The sequence below is a fragment of the Osmerus eperlanus genome, chromosome 10 (genome assembly GCF_963692335.1).
Source record: "Osmerus eperlanus chromosome 10, fOsmEpe2.1, whole genome shotgun sequence".
In the NCBI taxonomy this organism is placed as follows: Eukaryota; Metazoa; Chordata; class Actinopteri; order Osmeriformes; family Osmeridae; genus Osmerus; species Osmerus eperlanus.
The window spans coordinates 9,421,837-9,445,990 of record NC_085027.1 but is presented as its reverse complement, the minus strand read 5'-3'; the positions used below and the strand labels follow the sequence as shown (position 1 = coordinate 9,445,990).

Here is a 24,154-nt window from a genome sequence, read left to right as displayed (position 1 = left end):
AATATGGTTTAAATGCCAGAGGAGAGTGCTTCGAGGACTGGCGTGCAGTGGGTGCTCGAATTAGTCTAAGGCACTTCAAGTTTTTTATTGTCAGGTGCAGGGGTGACACAAGGTCAGACTGGGCACTGAAATTCTTGGGACAAGACCTGGCATAACATAACATATAAGTACTAAGAACATAGATTACATCTATGATAAGCTAAAATAGAATAGAAATAAAATAATAATAAACCTAAATATAAAAAATAGTATGCAATATACAGTACAATATAGTAGACCTCTAATACACATAATGACCTATACTAACCTTTTAGACCTAACTAACCTAAGACGAGACCTATACTAACGTAAGACTCCAAGACCTAAGACTTGGAGCCAAACCACTAATACTCTGACTCTTATCTGGTCATCTTATTTCAGCGTATTTCATCTTGGCACATCTCAACCCATTTAAGCTGTGATCCTTATTTTAATTTATTGTGTGTCTGTGGTTGTCTGTGTGCCGTCCCCCCCCCCTCCCCAAATCTAGAGTCCAGGGTGCCGGACATCCCCAGCTCCCTGCATGTGCGTCCGCTGGTGAACAGCATCGTGGTGAGCTGGACCCCGCCAGAGAACCAGGACATTGTGGTTCGTGGCTACACCATCGGCTACGGTATCGGCAGCCCCCATGCACAGACCATCAAGGTGGACTACAAGCAGCGCTACTACAGCATTGAGAACTTAGGTAGGTACTCCCTAGACGCTTTTTATTTTGAAGATTATCCCCATTTTGAGTGTTGTCTTGTGCCGGCTCCTGTATGTTTGTACATGTGTGGAGTCGATGGGCAGTACTGTCGAGTAGATATGCTCACTGGGGAGGCTTTGGAGTCGTAACCCCTAATATGCTCATTAAAACAGTGGGGGAAGGCAGAGTTGCTTAGCTTAAATATGTGCATAATTGTAGTTTTCCATCAAAATTACAATGAGAAAGAAATAATTGTGTTTAAATATTCACCCTGGCCAATAGAATGATTGTGAAAGGAGTCTCAAGAGCCTGGCCCTGGTTAGCTTGATAAATAATTTCACACACTCTTTCGTGTCTGCTTTCTTTATCGACGTCTCTCTCTCCCTCTCTTTCTTCTTCTCTCCCTTCTTCTCTCTCTCCTTCCATGCATCAGACCCCAGCTCCCACTATGTGATAACCCTGAAGGCCTTCAACAACGTGGGGGAGGGCATCCCTGTGTACGAGAGCGCTATCACCAGGCCACAGTCAGGTAGAACACACAGCCATGCACACACACACACACACAAACTGCAGACACCTTTCATACTGTACTACTGCATTCATGTCTACTTCATATGGAATTAGCAGTAATGATACCGTTTTTAAATGTAGAAGGCATTGTTTGCTTCCCCACTATCAATACCACATCAATGGAACATTATCTCCATTACAAATTTCTGTACCAATGGCATTGCCTGTCACATTTTCAATACTGGGTCCCTGGTTGGATTTCTTTTCTTCAGGTATCAAGGTTTTCTATCCTTCTCTACTCAATGTTGATCAATCTTTCAGCTTGGAATGGTCTTTCAATCAGAGCTCGTAAAATATCATACCAAACCTATTTTCCCTTGAAAAGTGCCAGCTGCACTTTAAGTATTCCTTAATATTCTATTTTATATTTTGAGAGGAGCCCCATAACTTCTCTTAAGAAGTGCTTCAAGCTTTGGCTTTCTTACATTTCTCTCAGCATCATTATATGTCAGCCTGACAGAGAGAGCATGGGCCATTGTTTAAAGTAACTTAGAGTTGTCCTTTGTACTTTGTTACAAGTCTCTAAATACTGGTTAGATTAAGTGGAGATTTGGTCTAGTTTTACATCTTTAGTTTTGCTTTTGAGTTCCTTGAATGGTACTCTTTGTAATGGATATATTTAGGTCAAACATTGCTAACAATAAAAGTGTCCTCAACCATTTCTCCTTCAGGATTATCTGGTTTTGTGTGACGAGACCGCCAATATATAATTCCCGTGGATAGGCTTCCTGGTGACAATTAGTGTCAGACTTCAAGTTAGAACCCCCCAAAACTCAGCCAAGCTGCTTTTCTCAGCCAAGTTCACTCAAAGTTTGACACTGCACACACACACACTTTGTTAGACGTTAACTTCTTACCCCCCTCGGCGCCCCTATGGGCAGACTGTAAGCGTGTTCCACGCCCCCCTACTATCTTTCCTGAGCCAGCCCCCCATCGCCATCCCCTGTCTGTCTGTGCTACACTATACCAGCATGCAGTCCTGTGAAGAGGGGACAGGATGCCGGAAGGCTGTGGATTGCGTCAAAATAGTCTGTACACACAACCCAAACTGCAACTGCGCTGTAGAACAACGCACAAGTTGTCACACACCATCCCTCTCTCCTTCTCTCTCACACACACCCCCTGCTGTGGCTTTGGCAACCCCTTTTGTCAGATCAAGTATTTCCCTTTCGCAGCCAAACCTAAGCCCACCACCCTAGTGTGCTCCTTCCCCACCACTTTGTTCATTAGATGAGAACGTTTGGATTCAAAAAGTCAAGTTGACCCAGATACATTTCTCCCTGAAAAGAAAATGGGAATGCTTGGAAAGTGAGCGACGGTTTTTTATTTTTATATTTTTTTTTGCTTCAATCACAACAGTTAAAAAAGCGGGAGTTGATAGTGTATTGGTGGAATCTGCATCCAAGTGAGAGATCAGATGTCTCAGAAAGTGACTGTATGGTGTGCTTCAAACTTCTTGGTGCTGCTAAACCCGAGTACACAGTTAGTCCACAGACCTGAGGACTTATTCTCCATTCCCCTTTGACACACTGAGCTGGCAAAGCCTGGCAAAACCGTGCCAACCTGAAACCACTTTTCCCCCTTCTGCTACTGATTTCTTGGATTGTCTCAGTGTTCAACACACTTGTGCTTACACACACACATACACACACAAATACACACACACAGGCCAGCAAATAATGAGCCCGGCCCTGCATAATGATGTGTAAAACGGAGGGCTCTGCAATTGACCAGAACCTTTCTCTCATTACCGCTGGACCACGGTTGGAATCTGTAGAGCAGAGACGGCGGTCAGTTGGTGAGAAGTGTAGCGTAACCATGACTGAGCCTTCTTGAAGCATTTAACCAGCAACGTGGCACCCCGAACCAGGAAATCCCTTGTTCTTGCATTTCTCTCACACAAACTCACACAGAAACACACACACACTGCAGAGTTTACACATTCTGCAAATGTGTGCTCATAGCCTTGAAGGCACCATGGATTTGTATTCAACGTGATTCTGTTGTAAATTATGTCAGCTGCATAACCACAGTGTCCTTTACAACAACAAAAATGGATAAGCTTGGGAAACAGAACCACTCAATAAGAAACTTCTGGATCAGAACACACGTAAACACAGAAGGTTAAAGTTCAAGACCAAGCCAGCAAAACCTTTATAGGTTGCGTTTTTTTAATATAGGATACATGAAAGAAGCAATGTTGCCCACCTTTTTTTCCAACACATTCATGCAACAATGGACACATATAAGAGGATAAGGGCCATCTGACACACTCACGACTCATGTTGTGAAGGTGCAGCCTGTGCTGCACTTGTCCCTGACCTTGTGCTCCCAGCATTTTCAAGTTAGTAAAAAAAAAAAACATGTTCTTAGCCAATGTCTTATTTTATGCTCCTATCCCTCACACACATTTTTGTAATGTGAAGCTATTTACGTTCTGACAATGTGGCAAAAACATGATTTTAGTTTCACGTTTCAGGTGTTTTTCTTCCTTCCTACCAATGTATTTGTGTGTGTGTGTTTTGCCTTGAAAGACTCAGTAAATGATAATGTGGGGGACTCTAGAAGCCCTATTTGAGCTATATGCTTTCATTTCCAATGAATCTAATATTGCTCTTGGCCAGTTTCAATTTTATAATAGAGCACAGCACTGGCTCCCAAAAAGTGCTACTTGGAAACTTTTGTAGCAATAGAAGAACCCACTGGAAAAAATCTTAATCTAGGAATGTTTTTTAATCAGAAATAATCATTTACAGTTCTGTTTTCCCCATATGGTTCTTGTGTCCCTTTACATTACAAATAAAAAAGATGGTGCTTATGAAGTATGAAGGGTTCAAACATGAATTCACTCTAGTGACTATACTCCTGTGCATCTTCTTTCTAGTTCTCTCTAGTCATCTTTGGAATGGTTCACTGTCCTTGACTCTGTTTTACTAGTTGGGATGTAGAAAAACCCCAACCTTCTGTATAGATTCTCAGTCTATGTAGATCCAGAAATGTCTGATGTTTCTAATAGAATATTCTCTCTTTCTTTTCACCCTTCCCAATCCCATGCTCGTTGTACTCCTTTTTCCTCTCCTTCTCCCTCCCTTTTCCCTTCATACCAAACTCATTAACATAATATATCCCTTACATTTGACATGCATGTGCTTTCTCTCCGATTCCACCCTGCCCCTCCCTCCACGCCCCCCCGCCCCCCCTTTAATACCATTCGCATTATTGTTTTGTCCGTTCAACCTCATACCTGTGTTAACTGCTCGCAGAACCCATAGACCCTGACGTTGATTTGATTGAATTCTTCCATCCTCCATACACGCCAGTACCAGACCCCACCCCCATGCTGCCCCCCGTCGGCGTTCAGGCCTCTGTGCTGAGCCACGACACCATCAAGGTCACCTGGGCTGACAACTCACTGCCCAAGAACCAGAAGATCACTGACGCCCGCTACTACACCGTGCGCTGGAAGACCAACATCCCTGCCAACACCAAGATGAAGGTATGGTGTCCAAGTGAACCGTGTTTCCCCCTGCTTACTGGACAGTAGCTGTCTAGGGTGTGGGTTGGTAAATGCTGGTACATTCTACTGTATAATGAGACCATCAAGACTCTTAATTTAGGAGGGGGAAAGTCACATCTGAATGTGTGGAATATACTGTAGATGTGGTGTTTATGTATAAATACTTCCCTTTGATTATAAACTAATTGGATACAAAAAAAAATTACTGTTAAAATCCCAGGTTTACAAGATAAGAGACAAGCACAGTGAGGCTCACCCTAAAATAGGGTGTGTGAGACAGATTTAGTGTTGATTTAGCCAGCTCTAGCCCAATTAAGATCATTACCCATCTCCAAGTACAAGATTGATGTTTCTGTGTATTTGTTGTGCATGCATGTGTGAGCACGTGTGTGTATGTGCACACACCAGTGAGCAGAGCCCAGATAAAGGGCTGCATTTGATCATAAATTATTCAACAAGGACAAGACAAACTGAGAGCTGGGGGAAGGAAAGGGGAAACCTGACAGTGCATTTTGAATATGCTCAATTCTCACACACAAGTCTGATCTATCAAACAACGCCCTCATATAGCGGACACAGAACCTTCTGTTATTCAATAGTCTCACATTGCCACTAAAGTCTCCAATGGGCTATAAAAGGCTGCATTGTTTTATTCCTTTGATACAGCTCGGACGCTTGACCACAGGCAAACTATTAATCTTATGTTTATTTTGAATTTGTATTTTATTTGTTATCCTTCATATGTCATTGTGTGGCATTGTGTGATTAGCTTCTTAACTCCAGGAAGTTAAACGCTAGCTTGATGAAAACCTAACCGTCTGAAGGATTTGCAGGGATTTCCACAATTTACTGGACTCGATCAACCCTGTTGTTTGTTTGCCATGTTCCAGTTCGACATCGTTGTTTTTCACCTTGTTTATTCATTGGGTTTACCACCTTGTCCAGAGTGGATAGAGAATAGACTAGACAAACCGTTGTATTATTAAAGAGACAGGCAGCTTTCCACTGAGCTGGATCCACCAAGGGGACCAATGCCCTCTCTCTAACATCCACCAGCATGTAGTTGGACCATCTTTGCAGCAGGTACTATGCCAATCTCCATGCATTTTGCTCGGGTGCTACCATATTAAATTATAGCTGAGATTAGACGGCTATCATAAAGAAGATTAGTAAAGAAATACAGCTTCAGAAGGTTCCGGGTTTCAAAATGTAATGTTGTCATTGAGAGGGTATTAAATGGCTTTACAGCTATTTATTTAATATGTATTCCCAAAGCATCCAGAGATGGTGCCATCTGTTGTCCTTGAAGTAGGCCCACTGTATGAAAACTCAATGGCTTTGTGTCATTAGAGGGGCGTGATGAAAAGGGCTCAGCTTTGGTGTTAAGACTCTGGTTTTTGGAGTCTCTGGTACCACCTAGTGGGCGTGAAGTGTACTGCCTTGTCATGAATATGAGTGAAGTGACAATGTGGGAATTTGAACCTGCAGCCTCTTACTATGCAATGGCATGCTCAACCACTGAGCTCCAGCCTCCCTATCCACGTGTCTGATACGTTTATGTGTGCGTCTTTGTAGACTGCCAACACCACCAACCTGAGCCACATGGTAACCGGGCTGAAGCCCAACACTCTGTACGAGTTCTCCGTCATGGTGACCAAGGGCAGGAGGACCAGCACCTGGAGCATGACCGCTCAGGGAACCACGTTTGAGACTAGTATGACCGACACACACACGCGCGTAATAAGCACTTAGAACAGTACATACACTCCAGAACAATAACCATGTTTTCACACTCAAATGTCCTCAGCACAAACAAGCACAAACACCAACACATCATTACTATAACAGTCCTTTTCTATTATTTGCGCCCCCTGAAGTGAAGTACACCTAATGAATAATTATTGGTTTTCGTCCAACAGTACCCAGCTCCTCCCCCAAAGATGTGACGGTAGTGAGCAAAGAGACTAAGCCGAGGACCATCATCGTAAACTGGCAACCGCCCTCGGAGGCCAACGGCAAAATCACGGGTGAGCCACACACTCTTTCGCTTGTATCTCCCTCCTCAGTGCTAAACACACACACACACACACACTCATGTACAGTTAGGTCCATAAATATTTGGACATTGACACAATTTTCATCATTTTGGCTCTGTATACCACCACAATGGATTTGAAATGAAAAAATCAAGATGTGCTTTAAGTGCAGACTTTCAGCTTTAATTTCAGGGTATTTACATCCAAATCAGGTGAACGGTGTAGGAATTACAATACATTTTATATGTGCCCCCCCCCCTTTTTAAGGGACCAAAAGTAATTGGACAATTGGCTGCTCAGCTGTTCCATGGCCAGGTGTATGTTATTCCCTCATGGGAGTTTGTTATTTCATTGACAAGGAGCAGATAAAAGGTCTAGAGTTCACTTCAAGTATGGTATTTGTGTTTGGAATCTGTTGCTGTCAACTCTCAATATGAAGTCCAAAGAGCTGTCACCATCAGTGAAGCAAGCCATCGTTAGGCTGAAAAATCAAAACAAACCTATCAGAGAGATAGCAAAAACATTAGGTGTGGCTCAATCAACTGTTTGGTACATTCATAAAAAGAAAGAACGCACTGGTGAGCTCAGCAACACCAAAAGACCCGGAAGACCACGGAAAACAACTGTGGTGGATGACAGAAGAATTCTTTCCCTGGTGAAGAAAAACCCCTTCACAACAGTTGGCCAGATCAAGAACACTCTCCAGGAGGTAGGCGTATCTGTGTCAAAGTCAAAAATTAAGAGAAGACTTCACCAGAGTAAATACAGAGGGTTCACCACAAGATGTAAACCATTGGTGAGTCTCAAAAACAGGAAGACCAGATTAGAGTTTGCCAAAAAACATCTAAAAGAGCCTGTACAGTTCTGGAACAACATCCTATGGACAGATGAGACCAAGATCAACTTGTACAAGAATGATGGGAAGAGAAGAGTATGGAGAAGGGAAGGAACTGCTCATGATCCAAAGCATACCACCTCATCAGTGAAGCATGGTGGAGGTAGTGTTATGGCGTGGGCATGTATGGCTGCCAATGGAACTGGTTCCCTTGTATTTATCGATGATGTGACTGCTGACAAAAGCAGTAGGATTAATTCTGAAGTGTTTCTGGCAATATTATCTGCTCAGATTCAGCCAAATGCTTCAGAACTCATAGGACGGCGCTTCACAGTGCAGATGGACAATGACCCGAAGCATACTGCGAAAGCAACCAAAGAGTTTTTTAAGGCAAAGAAGTGGAATGTTCTGCAATGGCCAAGTCAATCACCTGACCTAAATCCAATTGAGCATGCATTTCACTTGCTAAAGACAAAACTGAAGGGAAAATGCCCCAAGAACAAGCAGGAACTGAAGACAGTTGCAGTAGAGGCCTGGCAGAGCATCACCAGGGACGAAACCCAGCGTCTGGTGATGTCTATGGGTTCCAGACTTCAGGCTGTCATTGACTGCAAGGGATTTGCAACCAAGTATTAAAAGTGACAATTAAATTTATGATTATGTTAGTTTGTCCAATTATTTTTGGTCCCTTAAAAAGGGGGGGGCCACATATAAAATGTGTTGTAATTCCTACACCGTTCACCTGATTTGGATGTAAATACCCTGAAATTAAAGCTGAAAGTCTGCACTTAAAGCACATCTTGATTGTTTCATTTCAAATCCATTGTGGTGGTATACAGAGCCAAAATGATGAAAATTGTGTCAATGTCCAAATATTTATGGACCTAACTGTATATAAACATACCTGGTATTTTGGATTGTCATCCATAAAAATATTTTCTTAGGCTTAAGGCTGGCGGTCAGACGGACGTCATTTGAAATGGAAATGTGATATTTTGAATTCTCCAAACGGGAAGATAGAGAAGCTTATCAGTTGTCTAAGCCCCCAATTCCCCCCCCCCTCTCCTGCTGTCTCTCTCCCAATCTCCCTCTTTCTCTCCCTTTGAACCTATTGTCCCCCCCTCCCCATTCCGACTGTATGATAACTCCACCTCCTCATCACCTACCCCAGGCTACATTATCTACTACAGCACTGATGTGAACGCAGAGGTGCACGACTGGGTGATCGAGCCGGTGGTGGGAAACCGTCTGACCCACCAGATCCAGGAGCTCACGCTGGACACCACCTACTACTTCAAGATCCAGGCACGCAACTCCAAGGGCATGGGCCCCATGTCGGAGGCGGTGCACTTCCGCACGCCCAAGAGTAAGTCTGCTGTACTCCGAGGAGGGGTAGGGAATAGTGACGATGCAGAAACTGTATGGGTGAAAGGAGACAAAGTAGTTCTATGACATGTTCTCTCTGTAGTTGGGTGTTAAAGTGAATCCCAAGTGAGAAACCTCCTCTCTGATTTGGGCTGCCTTTCTATAGACGCTTTTCTTGTCCTAACACTACTTGGGGTGAACTCTCAGGTCTTTCTCCTGAGACATCCCTCCCGCTTATCTCACACTGTATCCTTCTCTCTCTATCTCTCCTGTATCCTTCTGCTCCTGTACCACACCTCCTCTCCGCCTCTCCTCAGTGTTTTGTTTCCACACTCTCTCCCCATCCATCCTCGCTCCGACCCCTTCTCCCACTCTATCTCTCTCGCCCCCCTCTAACCAGTGTCCTTTGTATTTTCTTTCCCTCCTCCCTGGCTACTGTCTCCTTTGGCCTGTTTAGCTGAATCCTCTGACAAAATGGCTAATGACCAAGGTAAACCTCCCTCCCTCTTTCTTTCACTCTTACTTACTTCCAAATGGTGGCTATGGTGGTTCTTGGGTTATATTCTTATGGTTTTTTTCCTCTGGTCCCAAGTCTTCTGGGAGAATGTTGGGATGTTACATGCAAATCTCTTTTACAGGTATAGCGATGACAAACCAATCATAGAATGTAAATGTAATGTATATTAAATATGTAGAACCCTGACTGTCCACTGAACAAACATAAATCAAATTCATAATTCCCATTGTTTGAACGCGCAAATGCAAAATACTAGAAATGTTACAAATGTAATATTACATTTTTCATGTGATAGCCATTCATTAGGATCAAATGAATGTGTTTTAATGTCGGATTTTCTTATATTAACTGTTACTCAAATGTTTTAATCTCTAATCTTGGTCCCTTGTACTGGTTTGAATCTGTGTAGTAAGGAACTGTTGCGTATATCATCAATCACAGCAAAGTTTGAAAACGCCAACATTGTTCCTGTCTACTCTTTCTCAGCCTCTAATTTGCCAATAAAACCAGGCAGCAACCAGCCACCTCCAAACCATGGTCCTGGATCTCCAGTTGGTAATATCCTCTCTTCTTAAGGTCTTAACTGTCAGCTCTAAGGTCTTGAACCCAATAGGGAGATGTGTAAAAGTGGAGTGTGTACAAATCTTGATACATACATACACACACACACACACACACACACACACACACACACACAAACACAGACAACAGCTTTACAGTGGTGTAGTAGGTTCACTGTGGCTCTTCCGTGTCTCTGTGTAGGTAACCCAGGGATGACCGGCAGTGGGGACAACCATATCCTGGTCATCGTCATCATCATCTCTGTTGGAGCGTTCACCATTATCGTGGTGGTGGTCGGGGCCTTCCTCTGCACACGGCGCACCACCTCACACCAGAAAAAGTGAGCACTGGCTGCTATAACAAACGGGTCACTTGTTTCCTCAGACATTTTCTTCACCCTTTCTGTCTTTTTCACTACTCATTTCCATGACTTTTTTTCAATAAATGTTCTTTACCTGACACATACAAACACACGCACGTGACTGATTTTGACAACATTGTCTTCCCACCCCCTACAGAAAGCGAGCGGCATCCAAGTCGTCCAACGGCTCCCACAAGTACAAGGGCAACTCCAAGGACCTGAAGCCGCCTGACTTGTGGATCCACCACGAGAGGCTGGAGCTCAAACCAATGGACAAGTCACCAGAACCCAACCCGGTGATGACCGACACCCCCATCCCACGCACCTCCCAGGACATCACCCCAGCAGAGGCCAGCCTGGAGAAGCCCATGCTGCAGCAGAGACGCAACTCCTACCGTGGTGAGCCTCCCGAACACGGAGGGTCCAGCTTCAGAGGCTGGGAGGCCAACAGGCTAGGAGATTGACAGGCAGGATTTGATGGGGTGTTACCATCAAGACAACAGGAAAACTGAAGAAAAAACTACTGAAATAGCTATAGCTAGCTATGATGTATCTCAGTTAGACCAACTAAAAAGCTGTATACCAACAAATTTACACCATCAAAAATAGTGGAGCTAGTTTATAGATGATTTTTGACTCTTTAATGTGAAGAGTAATAACGTAGTAGTTCACTAATGTTAAAAACAAATGGAAGTAGCAGATGATTGAGTGATTTGTCTAAGTTGCTTATTTTAATGAACTGTGTGGTTTATTAGCCTAGTCATACATCGGTTCAGCCCAAATTTCTCATTCTCATGCCAAACATTCCTGCTTGTCATTTCACTAACTGCTGGTGTTTCCGCCTCAACAACTGTGCTTCAAAAGGATTAACTGTAGTCACAAACTAATAGGACAACACCTTACTATTTTGTGAATGAATTACATCTTTAATAGCCTTCAGTACCAGAGATGACAAGGGAGATACGTTGGCACTTGTCTTTCTCTCATTGGATGGTTTCTGCCATGACTTCTAGGACACGAATCAGAGGACAGTATGTCTACGTTGTCAGGGCGACGGGGGATGAGGCCTAAAATGATGATGCCCTTTGATGCACAGCCCCCTCAGCGTAAGTGTGTGTGTGTGTGTGTGTTTGCACAAGCAAGCAAGCATGTAAGTGAGAGAGCCTGTGTTTGAGAGACAAGGTTGGTTTCTCTTTCAGGTCAACACTAAAGAGTGAATAAAATATCCACAAAGATTTTACTTCAACAAAGAAGCACATGAATAGCTAGTACTCACGGTTATGTAAACAAAAGCCTGGCCTTGACATGCATGAGTCTGATGGTAAATGGTAAATGGCCATGCCTGCATGAATGGATATATTCTCCTTAAACTTGCAGCATTAATAAAGTGCTGTTGGGGAACTCAATGTCAGTGTTTAAGCAGCGACATTCATTCATTTGAAGTGTGAAATTACTTTATATCTTTGGCATTTTTGCCAGGATGAGGCCAAAGTATTTTCTTTTATGGAAGTCTTAAGGCAGTACATTTTAGTAGAGTTGTTCTTTTGTAATCTAATTATTTGACTTAATGACTTGGGAAAGCCAATATCTGATATGTGCGTGTCGGTGCATTTGAAGATCATTCCTTCAGAAATCTTCTGTCAGTGTGGCTGGTTAAATGTCTTGTCCTGTGTGTGTCAATTCACAGCCGTGATTAGCGCTCACCCCATCCATTCCCTTGATAACCATCACCACCATTATCACACGGGCAGCCTGGCATCCCCGACGCGCAGCTACCTCCAACACCACCAGAGCAGTGCCCACCTGCGCCCGCACGCATGTGCCACGCCCAGCTCCTATCTAGACAGGGTGGACTCCACAGGTGAGATGCTCACCCGGCGGATGGCTGGGCAGAGGACAGGACAAGGCCCATCTGCCGAGCCCACCTGTTAACAACTCATTCTGCTCCGGTCTCTGCCTTCATTCTTTCATTCATTCATTCATTCATTCACTACTTCATTCATTTCTTCACTCACTCATTTTAGGCAGTTGTGTTTGTAGAAAAGTTGCGGAAAGGATTTGTTGTGGACAACCCTTGCTTCCTTCCTCCATTTTCATGTATATATGTTTCAGCTCCTCTAACCTGTACAGCTTCTTCCAGCTTATTTCTGTTTTGTGTGTCCTTATCCACTCACTGTCCTCTTAAAGTGCTCTCTTAGAGGAAATGAAATGTGCAATGCTGCACGCTCCCCGGGATTAAAGATAGTGAGTGCGTGAGGACTCAAATGAAGGCAGTCTGTAGTTTGATGTTAGTTTTATTTCCCCCTTCCTACCACATTGTGACTGTTGGCACCTTAATGAAGTCGGTACAGCCTACCAACACCGTAAAAAAAAATGGTTATTGAAGAGACTGCCTCTGTCATCTGCTATGTACATCCTATACATATTATGGATGTTAACCCTTGTTTCCCCCTCTGTGAATATGAACATAATTGGTTAGGCAGAAGAAATATGAAGGATTTTACAAGTCTATCCAAGTTTATTCATATTCGAAAGGATTCAAACAGGCTTCCAAGAGTAGGCTTCGGTTATCACATCCATTTGTCTCACCCCCCTCCCTCCGTCCTCTCCCCGTCCTCCTCCCTTTCTCCCCTCCAGAGTCAGTCAGGAACACCCCGAGCGTGGAGCCAGTTATTACCTCATCACAGCCATCCTGCGCGTCCGAACACGCCGACCCGGACGGCAGCTACCACGGCTCCACTGCCACCGATGAGGAGCCTAGCTTTGCCAGCAACCCGCCCACGGCCCACGTGCGCCCCACACACCCACTCAAAAGCTTTGCCGTGCCCGCCATCCCTGCCATAACCTTTGAGTCGCCTGCCCTGCCCAGCACACCGCTGCTCGCCCAGGCTGGTGAGGAGCACATACCAGTCAGGGACTCAGTAGAACAGATGTTAGCTCAAACTGCTCTAGCTAGCTACGATGTATCTCAGTTAGACAGAGGTAGAAGACTAGGAATCTTGCGAGTGATAAAGGTCGTCATTCTGACTGTGTGGTGTTGCAGGGCCCTCCTCTCACCCCCACGTGGTGAAGACGGCCTCCATTGGCACACTGGGTAGAACACGCACGCCCATGCCAGTCACGGTTCCCAGTGCCCCAGATGTGCCAGAGACCAGCAAGATGTTGGAGGACGTTGACAGTGTGAGTATAGCACCTTTTATAGTCTTCAATAGATTTGAAGTAGCTTTATCAGGAACTGTGACAAGGTATTTGTCACAAACATGTAGGAACTTGCAAATATTCACTTAATCAGTTGAAGCTAGTGATATTTCATCATATAAAACAAAGACAATTAATTTCATTCACATTCCATGAACATGCCATATATTCCTTTGTAAACACTTAAATGCTAAGTTTTTCATTCGGTTATTGAATTTTAACCTCATTCTTGTCTCCTTTCTCTCTTCATTCTTTTTCAACTTGTTGCCTCATTCTCTCACCATTTTATGTTGGTGTTGTCGGCTGCTTTGGAAATAATTTGATTGAAATCCCATTAATGGCTTGATTAATTAATTTACCTCTGTAAACCTCATAATTTGAATGATTTTGGGCACTGTCTTCCCTAATCCATGTCTGGCTACTGAATGTGTTGACATTGGCTTCATTTGTTTTATTCATTGTGTCCTTTGGTTACCGCTTTTGTTCTTGCAACGCAGTCCCATTGACCTTCCCTCAACCCCCCCCCCCCTTTCATCCCATCTCGTGTCACCTCTTGGCCTTGTTCTACGAACCACCCTAACTGACCCTAACCCTGTCCTCTCCTCCCCCAGGTGCTTGCCTCCCTTGCCCCTTGCCCCTCCCCCGCCCCCCGCAGTAACCCTGTTCCTCTCCCCCAGAGCTACGAACCCGATGAGCTGACGGAGGAGATGGCCCACCTAGAGGGCTTGATGAAGGACCTGAATGCCATAACCACAACCTAAACACACATACACTTGCGCACACACACAGCTGCAACACAGGCAGACAAACATTGCACACACACTGACGAACACACTAAATGAATATACATTTACATGCACACCAGAAGAAATACACACTCACGTAAATCCCCTCAGCATTCTGGGAGCCAGAGGCCCACGGACACAAAATGGCTGACGCTCATGGTTCTCACACCCTTTGCAGAGAAACATTAAAAAAAATACTCCAGACTAAACCTTTCAAACTTTGCCTCACCTTGCTCAGTCTCAGGAAGGAGATGGCCATTTTAAGAGGAAAAAAACAAGATGCTTCAACCTTTTTATGAAGAAACATTCTCAGAGACGATAATCTAACATTGGTCGCTTTCAGCTGGATGATTGTGAATTTTTCTCAGCAAAAAAATTAAAAGGTTTGCGTTGCCGTAGTTTTTACGACGGCAATTATTATTATCTTTATTTTTTTCCCAAGACAAAAGAAAAAGTCCAAAATATGCCGGTATTGATGTTGGTGCTCGTAAGGCACAGTCTACACACAGTGTTTGTTTGATTAGTGTCATTTCTTTGTGCATTTCCGTATCTATTGCCCTGTTTCAGTGAAGTGAACATTGGATAACAGTCCTCTCTCTGTCTCCATAAAACGGTCATTTTTATAGCTATCATTTTGATCCATTTATGTCTTTCTCTCCCTGTGCTCTGTCATATATTGTGCCATGTCTTTAATTATTTTTCTAATATGTCTTATGTATAATAATTTTTTACATGCATATCCTAATAGATATGTACAAATGTTGTTTTTTTAACTGCATAATTTTGTATATTCCTTTTGGTTTCATTGTTATTTGGGATGAGTGACAAATGAACTCTCAAAGCTCTTTTTCAATATCAACAAGGAAGATGCCTTGTGCGTGGCTACAGTACATTTGAATGAATTCTTGCATTCTTCTCTGGCATTCTGTTGTACATTGAAATGTTCAGTCTGTTTATTTTTTGTGGGAGCTCTGTTTAAAAAGCCTTACTGCTGTGTTCAGGCGTCGACTCAATAATGACTTGGTCCTCCTGGGAAGTTGTTTGAGTTACACTGTGACAATTCTGCCGAGTTCCCTCCTACAAACCAGTTTCGCCTCTGTGTGAGGCTTGGTGCTGATTTTTCACCTGTTTGTTGGATATTAAATCCTGGCAGCATCTATACTGGCCACTCGGCTAGTCGATTTCTCACTCCAAACCTCACATTCTACCCAGTTGACCATTCATGGCAGTTGAATCCTGATATATTGTCTGATATTCTATGAAATGTGTGTCTTGTTTCCAAGAGAGCCAATATTTGGTTGAAGAGGTTTTCTTTGTTAAACGAGGTTTTATCAATAATGGAGAAGTGGTTTAATATTACCTGAGGTCTCTTTCAGACACTACATGCTGTATAGGCTCTTTTTAAATGTTACATACAAAGATGTTGGCCTTTTGAATAGAACTCCCTGAATCAGTTTTTTTTTTTACTTGTAGTTTGTTTTGTATGAAGAAAGAGAGAAACGTGTTCTTTACACAATTACAATGTAAAAAGAAAAAAATTAAAATATGTTGATGTAAGAAACTAGTTTTTCATCTACCCTCTTACCCAAAGAAATTTGTCATTGCAATCATAGTTGTTTTCTCTACTTTTGTGAATACCATGTTTCTCATAATGTACATCCTCATGAATGTCAATATAACTGTAAGAGATTTTAAACTATGGATTCAAAAGGAACATGTTAAGAAAAATGTTGAGCAAAGAGGAGAAAATGACCTGGACTATTCATTGGGAAATAACCTATTAAGTTGTAGACAGTCAAACCTGTATTGCACTTTTTCAATTTTTGGAAAAATACATTTCTTACATATTTTGTGTTTTAAATAGAAATCTATGTTTGTGTAACGTAGTGTCCTAGGTTAGCAGCAGGCAGCTCGTCTTGTTTTTATGTTCATTTTGCTTCTGAGATAATATGAATTTGAGCGGCGGGGGTTTTACTGTGCTGCTGATGAGGAATTATGTTGTTGCTTGTTTCTGTACAGAGATCTCTTTTTGCTTTCTGTAGAAAATTCTGTGGCTTTTTAAAAAAAAATCTAAAAAGTTTGGAAAAAATAAGATCTTTTTTTTTTTTATTGGTGCTCCTATACTTTGTGTATACAAACTATTATTAATACTAACAAAGTTCATGTTTCTACTTGTCTGTTTTGTCATGGAATGTATTTTCATAGTTTCTAGAAGAAGTCCATAGACAACATTGACATACATTTTATGAACCAATCTTCAAATCATCCAAAGCACAAGTCATCAGTATCTCAGTGCTTACAAGAGGTGGGTTTAATACACATGAACTTCCCAGTTACTCACCATGTTCCCCAAATTAAATTCCTAATAATCTGTATCCCTGTGTTTTTGGAAACCAATTTTATAACACTATTATATGTATCTATTTATTATAACAAATATAACAAAAACCATTATAGGGAAATACATTTATCTTCCAAAAACACTGGGATACCGATTTTTAGAACTTAATTTGGGGTGGCTTTTGTATTTTTCATGAGGCCATCTGCTGCTGTCAAAACATACTATTCTCATTAGTATTGAAGGATTCATACATACTGTTTTCCATCATTTATCATCAAGTATATAGAGCAGTACATTTATTACCATTGTAACCATAAATATTCCCAGTCGTAGGCCTACTGCTATTTTTTTAGCTCCTGCTCTACTATGCAAAGACGTTTGATATCAATCCATTAAGCCTCCATCTCATTTGGTGCACAGTACAGCATTCAATTTGTTACTTGGATATTCATAGAAATACATAAAGCCCTACAGGCTTATGATTTAAACTGTTGTCATGTCTGTGCCTATTTTGAGGCACCAATAGGCATCTAACACAATGGTCTTAAACCCTGGTCCTCAGGGACCCCCTGCTCTGCATGTTTTGGATGTTCCCCTGCTCCAACACACCTGGGGGTCCCTGAGGGCCAGGGTTGAACACCACTGGAAATAAAAAATAAAAAAATACAGCCAACATTTGCAAGGAATTGATGCATTAAAAAAATATTTTTTACATAAAAATTCCGCCCAAGTTCACGTCAACATTTTTCAACAACAGTATCCCAGAGATTAACTTCACAATATACAGCCGCACGCCGCTTGCTCTATACTGCCGGGATTAAAAAAATTCCATCCAAAAAAGGTAGGGTAACTGGCCAGGTAATGCAACCCTTGTCCCGCGCTGCGACATATTCACCCACAGATGGCGCTCAACGTATTGACGAACCATTTTGTCAACTTCTGATGACGCATAAATATAATAAACATGTCTGCCAGTTCAGAGAGAAATCCACCTTCGTTCTCTGGAGTCGATGATCAAGGCCCGCTTTCCGAAATGGGAGATGGTGACAGTGATGACGGAGAGGACATTTTTATTGGCAATGTGAGTACGAACGAGACGTAATTGCTCTTGAAGCGTGCTTGGCGTGCATGCCATGTTAGGACTAGCAAGCTACTGTAACAACATTATTGCTGGTGGCTAATTGCTTAGCCTAGCTAGCTTAAGCCTCTGTCTTGAATAACCTATTCTTAGAAATGTATTTTGTTTTAGTTTGCAATACACAAACTGCACAGGTATTACATAATCACGAACATTTTGATTTTACCATGTCATTTCCTATTACATGTCATTAAAAGCAACCACCGCTTAGCTAGCTACCAAAACTAACTAGCTAACACACTTGGCCAGCAGCATCTCCATCTAGCTAAGTAAGTACCAAGTCAGTTGGTAGCCTTAACATCTAGCTATAGTAGTTTTGAAACGCATTACACCAACGCTATCGGGCTTGGATTCTGGTAGCGACTTGACCTCTCACTGATAACCCAAGCTCACAGAGACGCAATTCACTTACTGAAACCGAGGTAGGCTAAATGTTTTAGGCCCTACTCAAGAAAGTGACCTCACACGAAACGTTTGTCTTGAATTGTTGGATAATTTTATAAATCTATTAGGTCCATTGCACAACTTTGCCAAATGCCCTGATTTGATTAATCAATGTAACATTTCTGTTGAAGACACGCACACACTCAGGTTTATCTTAATCTTGGAGACACAGGCACATCCACATGTATCGTCTTGTTCTGTAGAAAAACACCATGGAGTCAAGAAAAGAGCCTCATCAATCAAACAGTGAGGAACCGCTGGATATCTTCAGTGGAGAGGAAGACCGCACCACTGCTCTCAACTCCAGCACAATCTCTAAATCCAATGGTGTCCACTCTGATGATGAGAATGATCTCTTTGCAGGCAAGCTATGTTTTTGTCTTGACACATGCTATACACTTTAGCTCTTCAACTCTTGGAAATTTGATTCCATAATTTTACACCTCCACTACTGGGCTATACCAATATTATATACACACATTAACTTGTTGAGTTATTGTATCCCCCAAGCTCTGTTTTCTGGCTGAACAGTGCAACATCTGCCCTTTTCCTTTCTATAGAGGCCTCAGTGGAGCTCAGCATGGAGCACCCCAGTAACAATACAAGGAAAGACCTGTCCAAGCCCTCTGCAGCTCCACCTGTGTCCTCGGATTCCTCCAGCACACTAGCAACACACTCCAATGCCATGGAGCAGGTAAGATGGGTAAATAATTTGTTCTATGAGTTCTTTACAGTGCACTTGTGTGTTAGTTTCAACTTTGCATCAAATGTTTAGGTAGGTGCCAGTAAACCATGTTAATTTAGTCCTTTAATACACATCAGTACAGTAAAATTGGAAACGTGAGCTCTTATAGGTTGTATTTTATGCAGCTGGAAGAGGAGGAGGCTATGGACAGCTTTGACGTGGATATTGCTGTCACCAACCCAGAGAAAGTTGGTGAGTGTCGCTCAATTGACATCACCAGTGTACATCACAATTCACCTTCATAATAGTGTGCATGTAATGAAGGCAAGTCTTCCTTTTAAAGCTGTGTTTAGGATCCTAATGTCTGAGGAGCAGACAGCAGTAAAAGTCAAAACATCACACTTACTAGTTATATAGTGGTGAGAACTATATGGTGGACAATGTTTTTGCCATTTGTGTCTGAGGACTGACTTTAATTGCTGACTGTAATTTGACTGTGGTTTGTCCTTGTAGGAGATGGCATGAATGCATATATGGCCTATAAAGTATCCACTCGGGTATGTCAACGCTACAGTATTGAATCCCAGCTTTACATATTGTTTGTTCCATATTCCTTGTGTAGAGGATTGTACTTTCTCCAGTCTTTTCCTAAAATGTTTTTAGAGAAGTGTCATCTTTCTTTCTTCCCTTTCTCTGCTCCTATTCTGAGTTTGTGGTTATTTCTCTTGCTCTCTCCCTCTATCTCTCTCTCCCCCTCTATCTATTCCCCCTCTCTCTCTCTTTCCCCCTCTCTCTTTCTCCCCCTATTATCTATCTCTGCCTCAGACTTCACTACCGATGTTCAGGAGCAGGGCTTTCTCAGTAAGAAGGCGTTTCAGTGACTTCCTGGGTTTGTATGAGAAGCTCTCGGCGAAGCAGTCACTGAATGGTTGCATCATCCCACCCCCCCCAGAGAAGAGTGTTGTAGGTGTGTTTGTCACTTCTTGGCAATGTGAACAATACATTTTGTAATCAACCTTGTTTATATAAGTATGTGGAATGTGAGTCTGCGTTGCAACATATGTTACTTTAACTGCACAGGGATGACCAAAGTGAAGGTGGGCAAGGAGGACCCATCTTCTGCAGAATTTGTTGAGAGGAGAAGAGCGGCCTTAGAGAGGTGAGGTCGTGTGGGATTAACAGGTCCAACGACAGATTTTATTGAAAAGTGTTTTGGATTCCAATGACCATCTATAATTGTACAGTGTCTTTGACAAGAAATTGTTACTTGGATTACTTTTTGTCAAGGTTTGGTTTTATTCGTTTAAGCGATGGTACAAAATGTGTAGCATTCATTCAACAGTGTCTTAAATCATGATATAGGACTCAACGACTGGTTGTCGTGTGTGCATACAGGTACCTCCAGAGAGTGGTCTCTCATCCGTCCCTGTTACAAGACCCCGATGTCCGTGAGTTCCTGGATAGAGATGAGGTATGGTGCTTCACTTGCTTATAAACTGATAAAGAATATAAGCCTCTGTATTTTAGAAGTTATATTTTTAAAATGTGAGTTCAACAAGAGATATGTTTATCTTTTAGTTCGTAAGAGACCAATGCTTATATAAAATACTAATACACATTCCCTTTTTATGAAACATTAAATTGAATTAATTAATTGCCATGATATTTTGCTGACATAATTAAGAATGAATTGCATTGCTCATATGAACAATCTTAAAAATAACCACAATTATTATAAACTGCTTCAGCCCCCTCATTTGTGTGTGTGTTTCAGCTGCCGAGAGCAGTGAGCACACAAGCTCTTAGTGGAGCTGGCTTTATGAAGATGATCAACAAGGCTTCAGATGCCATGAACAAGATGACTATCAAGATTAATGAGTCAGACACTGTAAGTCATTCTTTAAAATGTAGGTGGAATTGAACAGCTGATTTGCCTATGTTTGTTGTTCTTTTACAAAATGATGCTTTGTTTCAGTGGTTTGAGGACAAACTCCAGGAAGTGGAGAATGAAGAGCAGCAGCTTAGGAAGCTCCATGCAGTGGTGGACTCACTGGTCAACCACAGGAAGGGTGAGACTCACACACATGAATTAACACACTGTCATTAAAGAAGACCACATTTTTTGTCATTACCGTGACAGTTTAGCTATAAACTTACTGTACACTATTGATATTTGTTCATATAAAACACCATAAAATCAATATCTACAATTAAGTAACCAGGACTAGGATATCAGAATTTAAAAACCAATTACACAGTGGAAAGACATTGGACACAGTGCATGCTCCTGTAGTTGACATTTATTTGGCAAATAAAAAATAAAGTTTGCTAAATATTTCTCAATTACCTTTTTGGATATGGTCTTGTCAGAGCTGTGTGGAAACACTGCTGTGTTTGCCAAGAGCATGGCCATGCTGGGTAACTCTGAGGACCACACGGCTCTGTCCCGAGCCCTCTCCCAGCTGGCCGAGGTTGAGGACAAGATGGAACAACTGCACCAGGAGCAGGCTGCCAGCGACTTTTTCATCTTTGCCGAGATGCTCGCTGACTACATACGCCTACTTGGAGCCGTCAGGGTACGCGTTCAATATTTTGCACATCTGTTTAGAATTTAGGTAGGGCTACTGATGCCTCTCTTAGGAGGTAACAAGTTTGTGTTACCCAACCCCAAACACTAGCCCAACTTTACCAGCTGCAAATTACTGAACTATAATGGCCAAACTGTAGCCTAGTCAAAGCAGTTTCGGGCAGTTAAAGCTTGTTTTCTTATGAATCAGTGACATGTCATAGTCTTTCCATGGTCTTTGATCAGTACATTTGTTTTTAAAGTGTCCGCTTATGTACATGTAATGACTAGTGGAGAGCGATAAGCAGCACTCCATCTGTGTGCCTAAAATTTTATGACACTTTCAGTGTCGTGCAGCTAAATCTAACAGCTCGATGACAGTCATTGTGCTTTCCCACAGGGTTCTTTTGACCAGCGCATGAAGGTGTGGCAGCGCTGGCAAGACGCTCAGAGTACTTTGCAGAAGAAGAGGGAGGTGGAAGCCAAACTGTTGTGGGCCAACAAGCCTGACAGACTCCAGCAGGCTAAAGAGGAGATCACAGAGGTGGGTAGGGCCATGCTTGAAATAAAAATGAAATCAAGTCTAAATGTGTTTTATGACCTGTTAAAACTTGCCTGTGGAACTTCATCAATTACTCTAAACTATAATATGCCAGGCCAGGTTTAACACATATCTTTTGTATTTCTGAGATGTCTTGGCTCTGTGAAACAGTATTTAGTGCCATCTTAAAATGGCAGAAGTCTGGATGTTGCCTGTTAAGAAACAGTGAATCAGTATTTGCCGTGCTATCTGCTCATATAGAATGAAATACCTGACAACTGATTTTCTTTTCAACTCTAGAGCTTATCCCTTATTTCCTTTGTCTGTCCACAGTGGGAAGAAAGAGTTACTCAGTACGAGAGGGATTTTGACAGAATTGGCATCACCGTGCGCAAGGAAGTTGTCAGGTTTGAGGTATGGTGTATGTATATACTGAAACATTTTCTACAATTTTGACTGCTGTGTTATAATGTAAAAATGTATACCAACAGAAGGAGAAGTCGAAAGACTTCAAAAGCCAGATATTGAAGTACTTGGAGTCTCTGTTACAGTCTCAGCAAAGGGTAATTCTCAAGTTTTTCTTGTTTTGTCTGACATTGTTTTGCATAAAAACTGTCTTTCTATTATTGACATGTTCACAATTTGTTGCAGCTTATAAAGTTCTGGGAAGCATTCCTGCCTGAAGCTAAGGCAATTGCATGATAACAAAGAGAGAACTTTACGACAAAGACCCCAACTGCCTTTGAACACTTTACCTCCTATTTGGGAACAGAGAAAAACTATTGCCACTGAGAAAGCTGCAGTCCATCCATATATTTCAAACTATTTGTGTTCTCTCTCTAGCGTGTCTACGTCTGTTCAACATTAGTACGAAATGTATTCACATCAATACATTTGACTTTGCATATGTTCTTAGTTACTTAATTTGTTTTGTGACATTTAGATAGAAAACTTCATAGATTCATTTGTCAGTAAAGCTTGTTAGCATATCTCAGTGGTATTAATTGGATATTTCTTTTGTTCTTTGCTCAGACATCAAGTTCATAGATTTTGATTTTTGAGATGTTCCGGTACTTCCCTAGAATATTGTGTATTGTTTACAGTAGAAGATGCACTATTTCATGGCATTCCTATTGATTGTCCTAAGGCTAATCAGTCACGAAAAGTTTCAGCATAGCTCAAATGGTCTAAATGTATTTGGAGTTTTGGAGAGGCTGCTCATTGTAGGAAATACCACTTTGCAGGTTTACAGTGGCCTCGAGATGATTAAACGTTGGTATTAGCCTTGAAAATCATGTCAAAGTTGATATGGATTTTCAAAATGTCCTAATTCATGTTTTTGGGTATAAGCAACCACTGTTGTATGAGTGAATTGTTGCTACAAATGTTCTATAACTAACTGCACCTGTGAACTCTGTCCTCACAATGTATGTTTCAAAACTAATTTGTCTGAATGTGTACTTAAGACCAGTGTACATTCATTGTGAATTGGTATACCTTTCTTGGCAATTTTGATAAAATTGTATAAAAGCATAATGATCATTACACCTTAAGTTTGTTATCCAGCATTTATACAAGTAGTTTTTACATCTCGTCATATTTCCTTCCGTAAAAACATGCTTTATTTTTGTAATTACTTGCATATTAGAAAATTCCTGTAAGTGCTTTTAGATGGAAATAATAAATATGATTGATGCACCCTTTACAGAAACCGCCAGTTTTGTCGTTGCCATGTCCCTTTGCGCTGAGCTTACTGATGGGTAAGAAGTATTTTAAGATGACAAATTTGTGGCAACCAGTGGCTATTGAGATAATATACATTTGTCATAGAATAGGGACTGTTTTCGGGGTCCATTTTCTCGCACAACCTACTAGTGATTGAGATAAGTAGCAGGGCTGTGCTACTTTGATTTGGGGAGATATATGACGCATTTTGTGAAGGAACTTAATTTAAAACAAGTATGTATAAC

General features: G+C 41.9%; 2 protein-coding genes across 10 annotated transcripts in view; both read left to right on the top strand.

Annotated features, from left to right (window-relative positions):
* Nucleotides 1-16,630, top strand: part of neo1a (neogenin 1a) — a 114,575-nt gene extending 97,945 nt beyond the window's left edge. For 2 of the 8 annotated variants that reach the window (XM_062471068.1, XM_062471063.1), the window contains exons 15-29: nt 530-724; nt 1,158-1,253; nt 4,558-4,790; nt 6,387-6,525; nt 6,731-6,838; nt 8,854-9,048; nt 9,505-9,537; nt 10,051-10,119; nt 10,327-10,465; nt 10,644-10,885; nt 11,500-11,592; nt 12,174-12,347; nt 13,124-13,378; nt 13,530-13,666; nt 14,296-16,630. In XM_062471068.1, coding sequence (XP_062327052.1) covers nt 530-724; nt 1,158-1,253; nt 4,558-4,790; nt 6,387-6,525; nt 6,731-6,838; nt 8,854-9,048; nt 9,505-9,537; nt 10,051-10,119; nt 10,327-10,465; nt 10,644-10,885; nt 11,500-11,592; nt 12,174-12,347; nt 13,124-13,378; nt 13,530-13,666; nt 14,296-14,445 — 2,258 coding nt within the window. In that variant the 3' untranslated portion in view covers nt 14,446-16,630. Of the gene's footprint in view, nt 1-529; nt 725-1,157; nt 1,254-4,557; nt 4,791-6,386; nt 6,526-6,730; nt 6,839-8,853; nt 9,049-9,504; nt 9,538-10,050; nt 10,120-10,326; nt 10,466-10,643; nt 10,886-11,499; nt 11,593-12,173; nt 12,348-13,123; nt 13,379-13,529; nt 13,667-14,181; nt 14,274-14,295 lie in introns of those variants that run through there. The other 6 variants (XM_062471071.1, XM_062471066.1, XM_062471067.1 and 3 more) reach the window with 6 other exon arrangements.
* Nucleotides 16,631-17,731: 1,101 nt separating this feature from the next.
* LOC134028157 (sorting nexin-1-like) lies at nt 17,732-23,887 on the top strand. 2 transcript variants are annotated; one of them, XM_062471545.1, is made up of 15 exons: nt 17,732-17,891; nt 18,596-18,755; nt 18,953-19,086; nt 19,263-19,329; nt 19,591-19,634; nt 19,903-20,044; nt 20,158-20,236; nt 20,473-20,548; nt 20,852-20,965; nt 21,053-21,146; nt 21,448-21,653; nt 22,044-22,187; nt 22,518-22,598; nt 22,676-22,747; nt 22,836-23,887. In XM_062471545.1, the coding sequence occupies exons 1-15, from the start codon at nt 17,775-17,777 to the stop codon at nt 22,884-22,886; spliced, it is 1,581 nt and encodes a 526-aa protein (XP_062327529.1). In that variant the 5' UTR covers nt 17,732-17,774; the 3' UTR covers nt 22,887-23,887. The 2 variants fall into 2 exon arrangements, with proteins under 2 accessions (XP_062327529.1, XP_062327528.1); XM_062471544.1 differs by having other exon boundaries at nt 18,953-19,095.
* The last annotated feature ends 267 nt before the right edge of the window (nt 23,888-24,154 follow it).

What these genes read in the sequence shown, in the direction of transcription:
- LOC134028157 (XM_062471544.1), top strand. Translation starts at nt 17,775, where the DNA reads ATGTCTGCCAGTTCAGAGAGAAATCCACCTTCGTTCTCTGGAGTCGAT. An exon ending in GCCTACTTGGAGCCGTCAGG is followed by an intron (nt 21,654 to 22,043) that starts GTACGCGTTCAA and finishes GCTTTCCCACAG; the next exon opens with GGTTCTTTTGACCAGCGCAT. An exon ending in TGTTACAGTCTCAGCAAAGG is followed by an intron (nt 22,748 to 22,835) that starts GTAATTCTCAAG and finishes AATTTGTTGCAG; the next exon opens with CTTATAAAGTTCTGGGAAGC.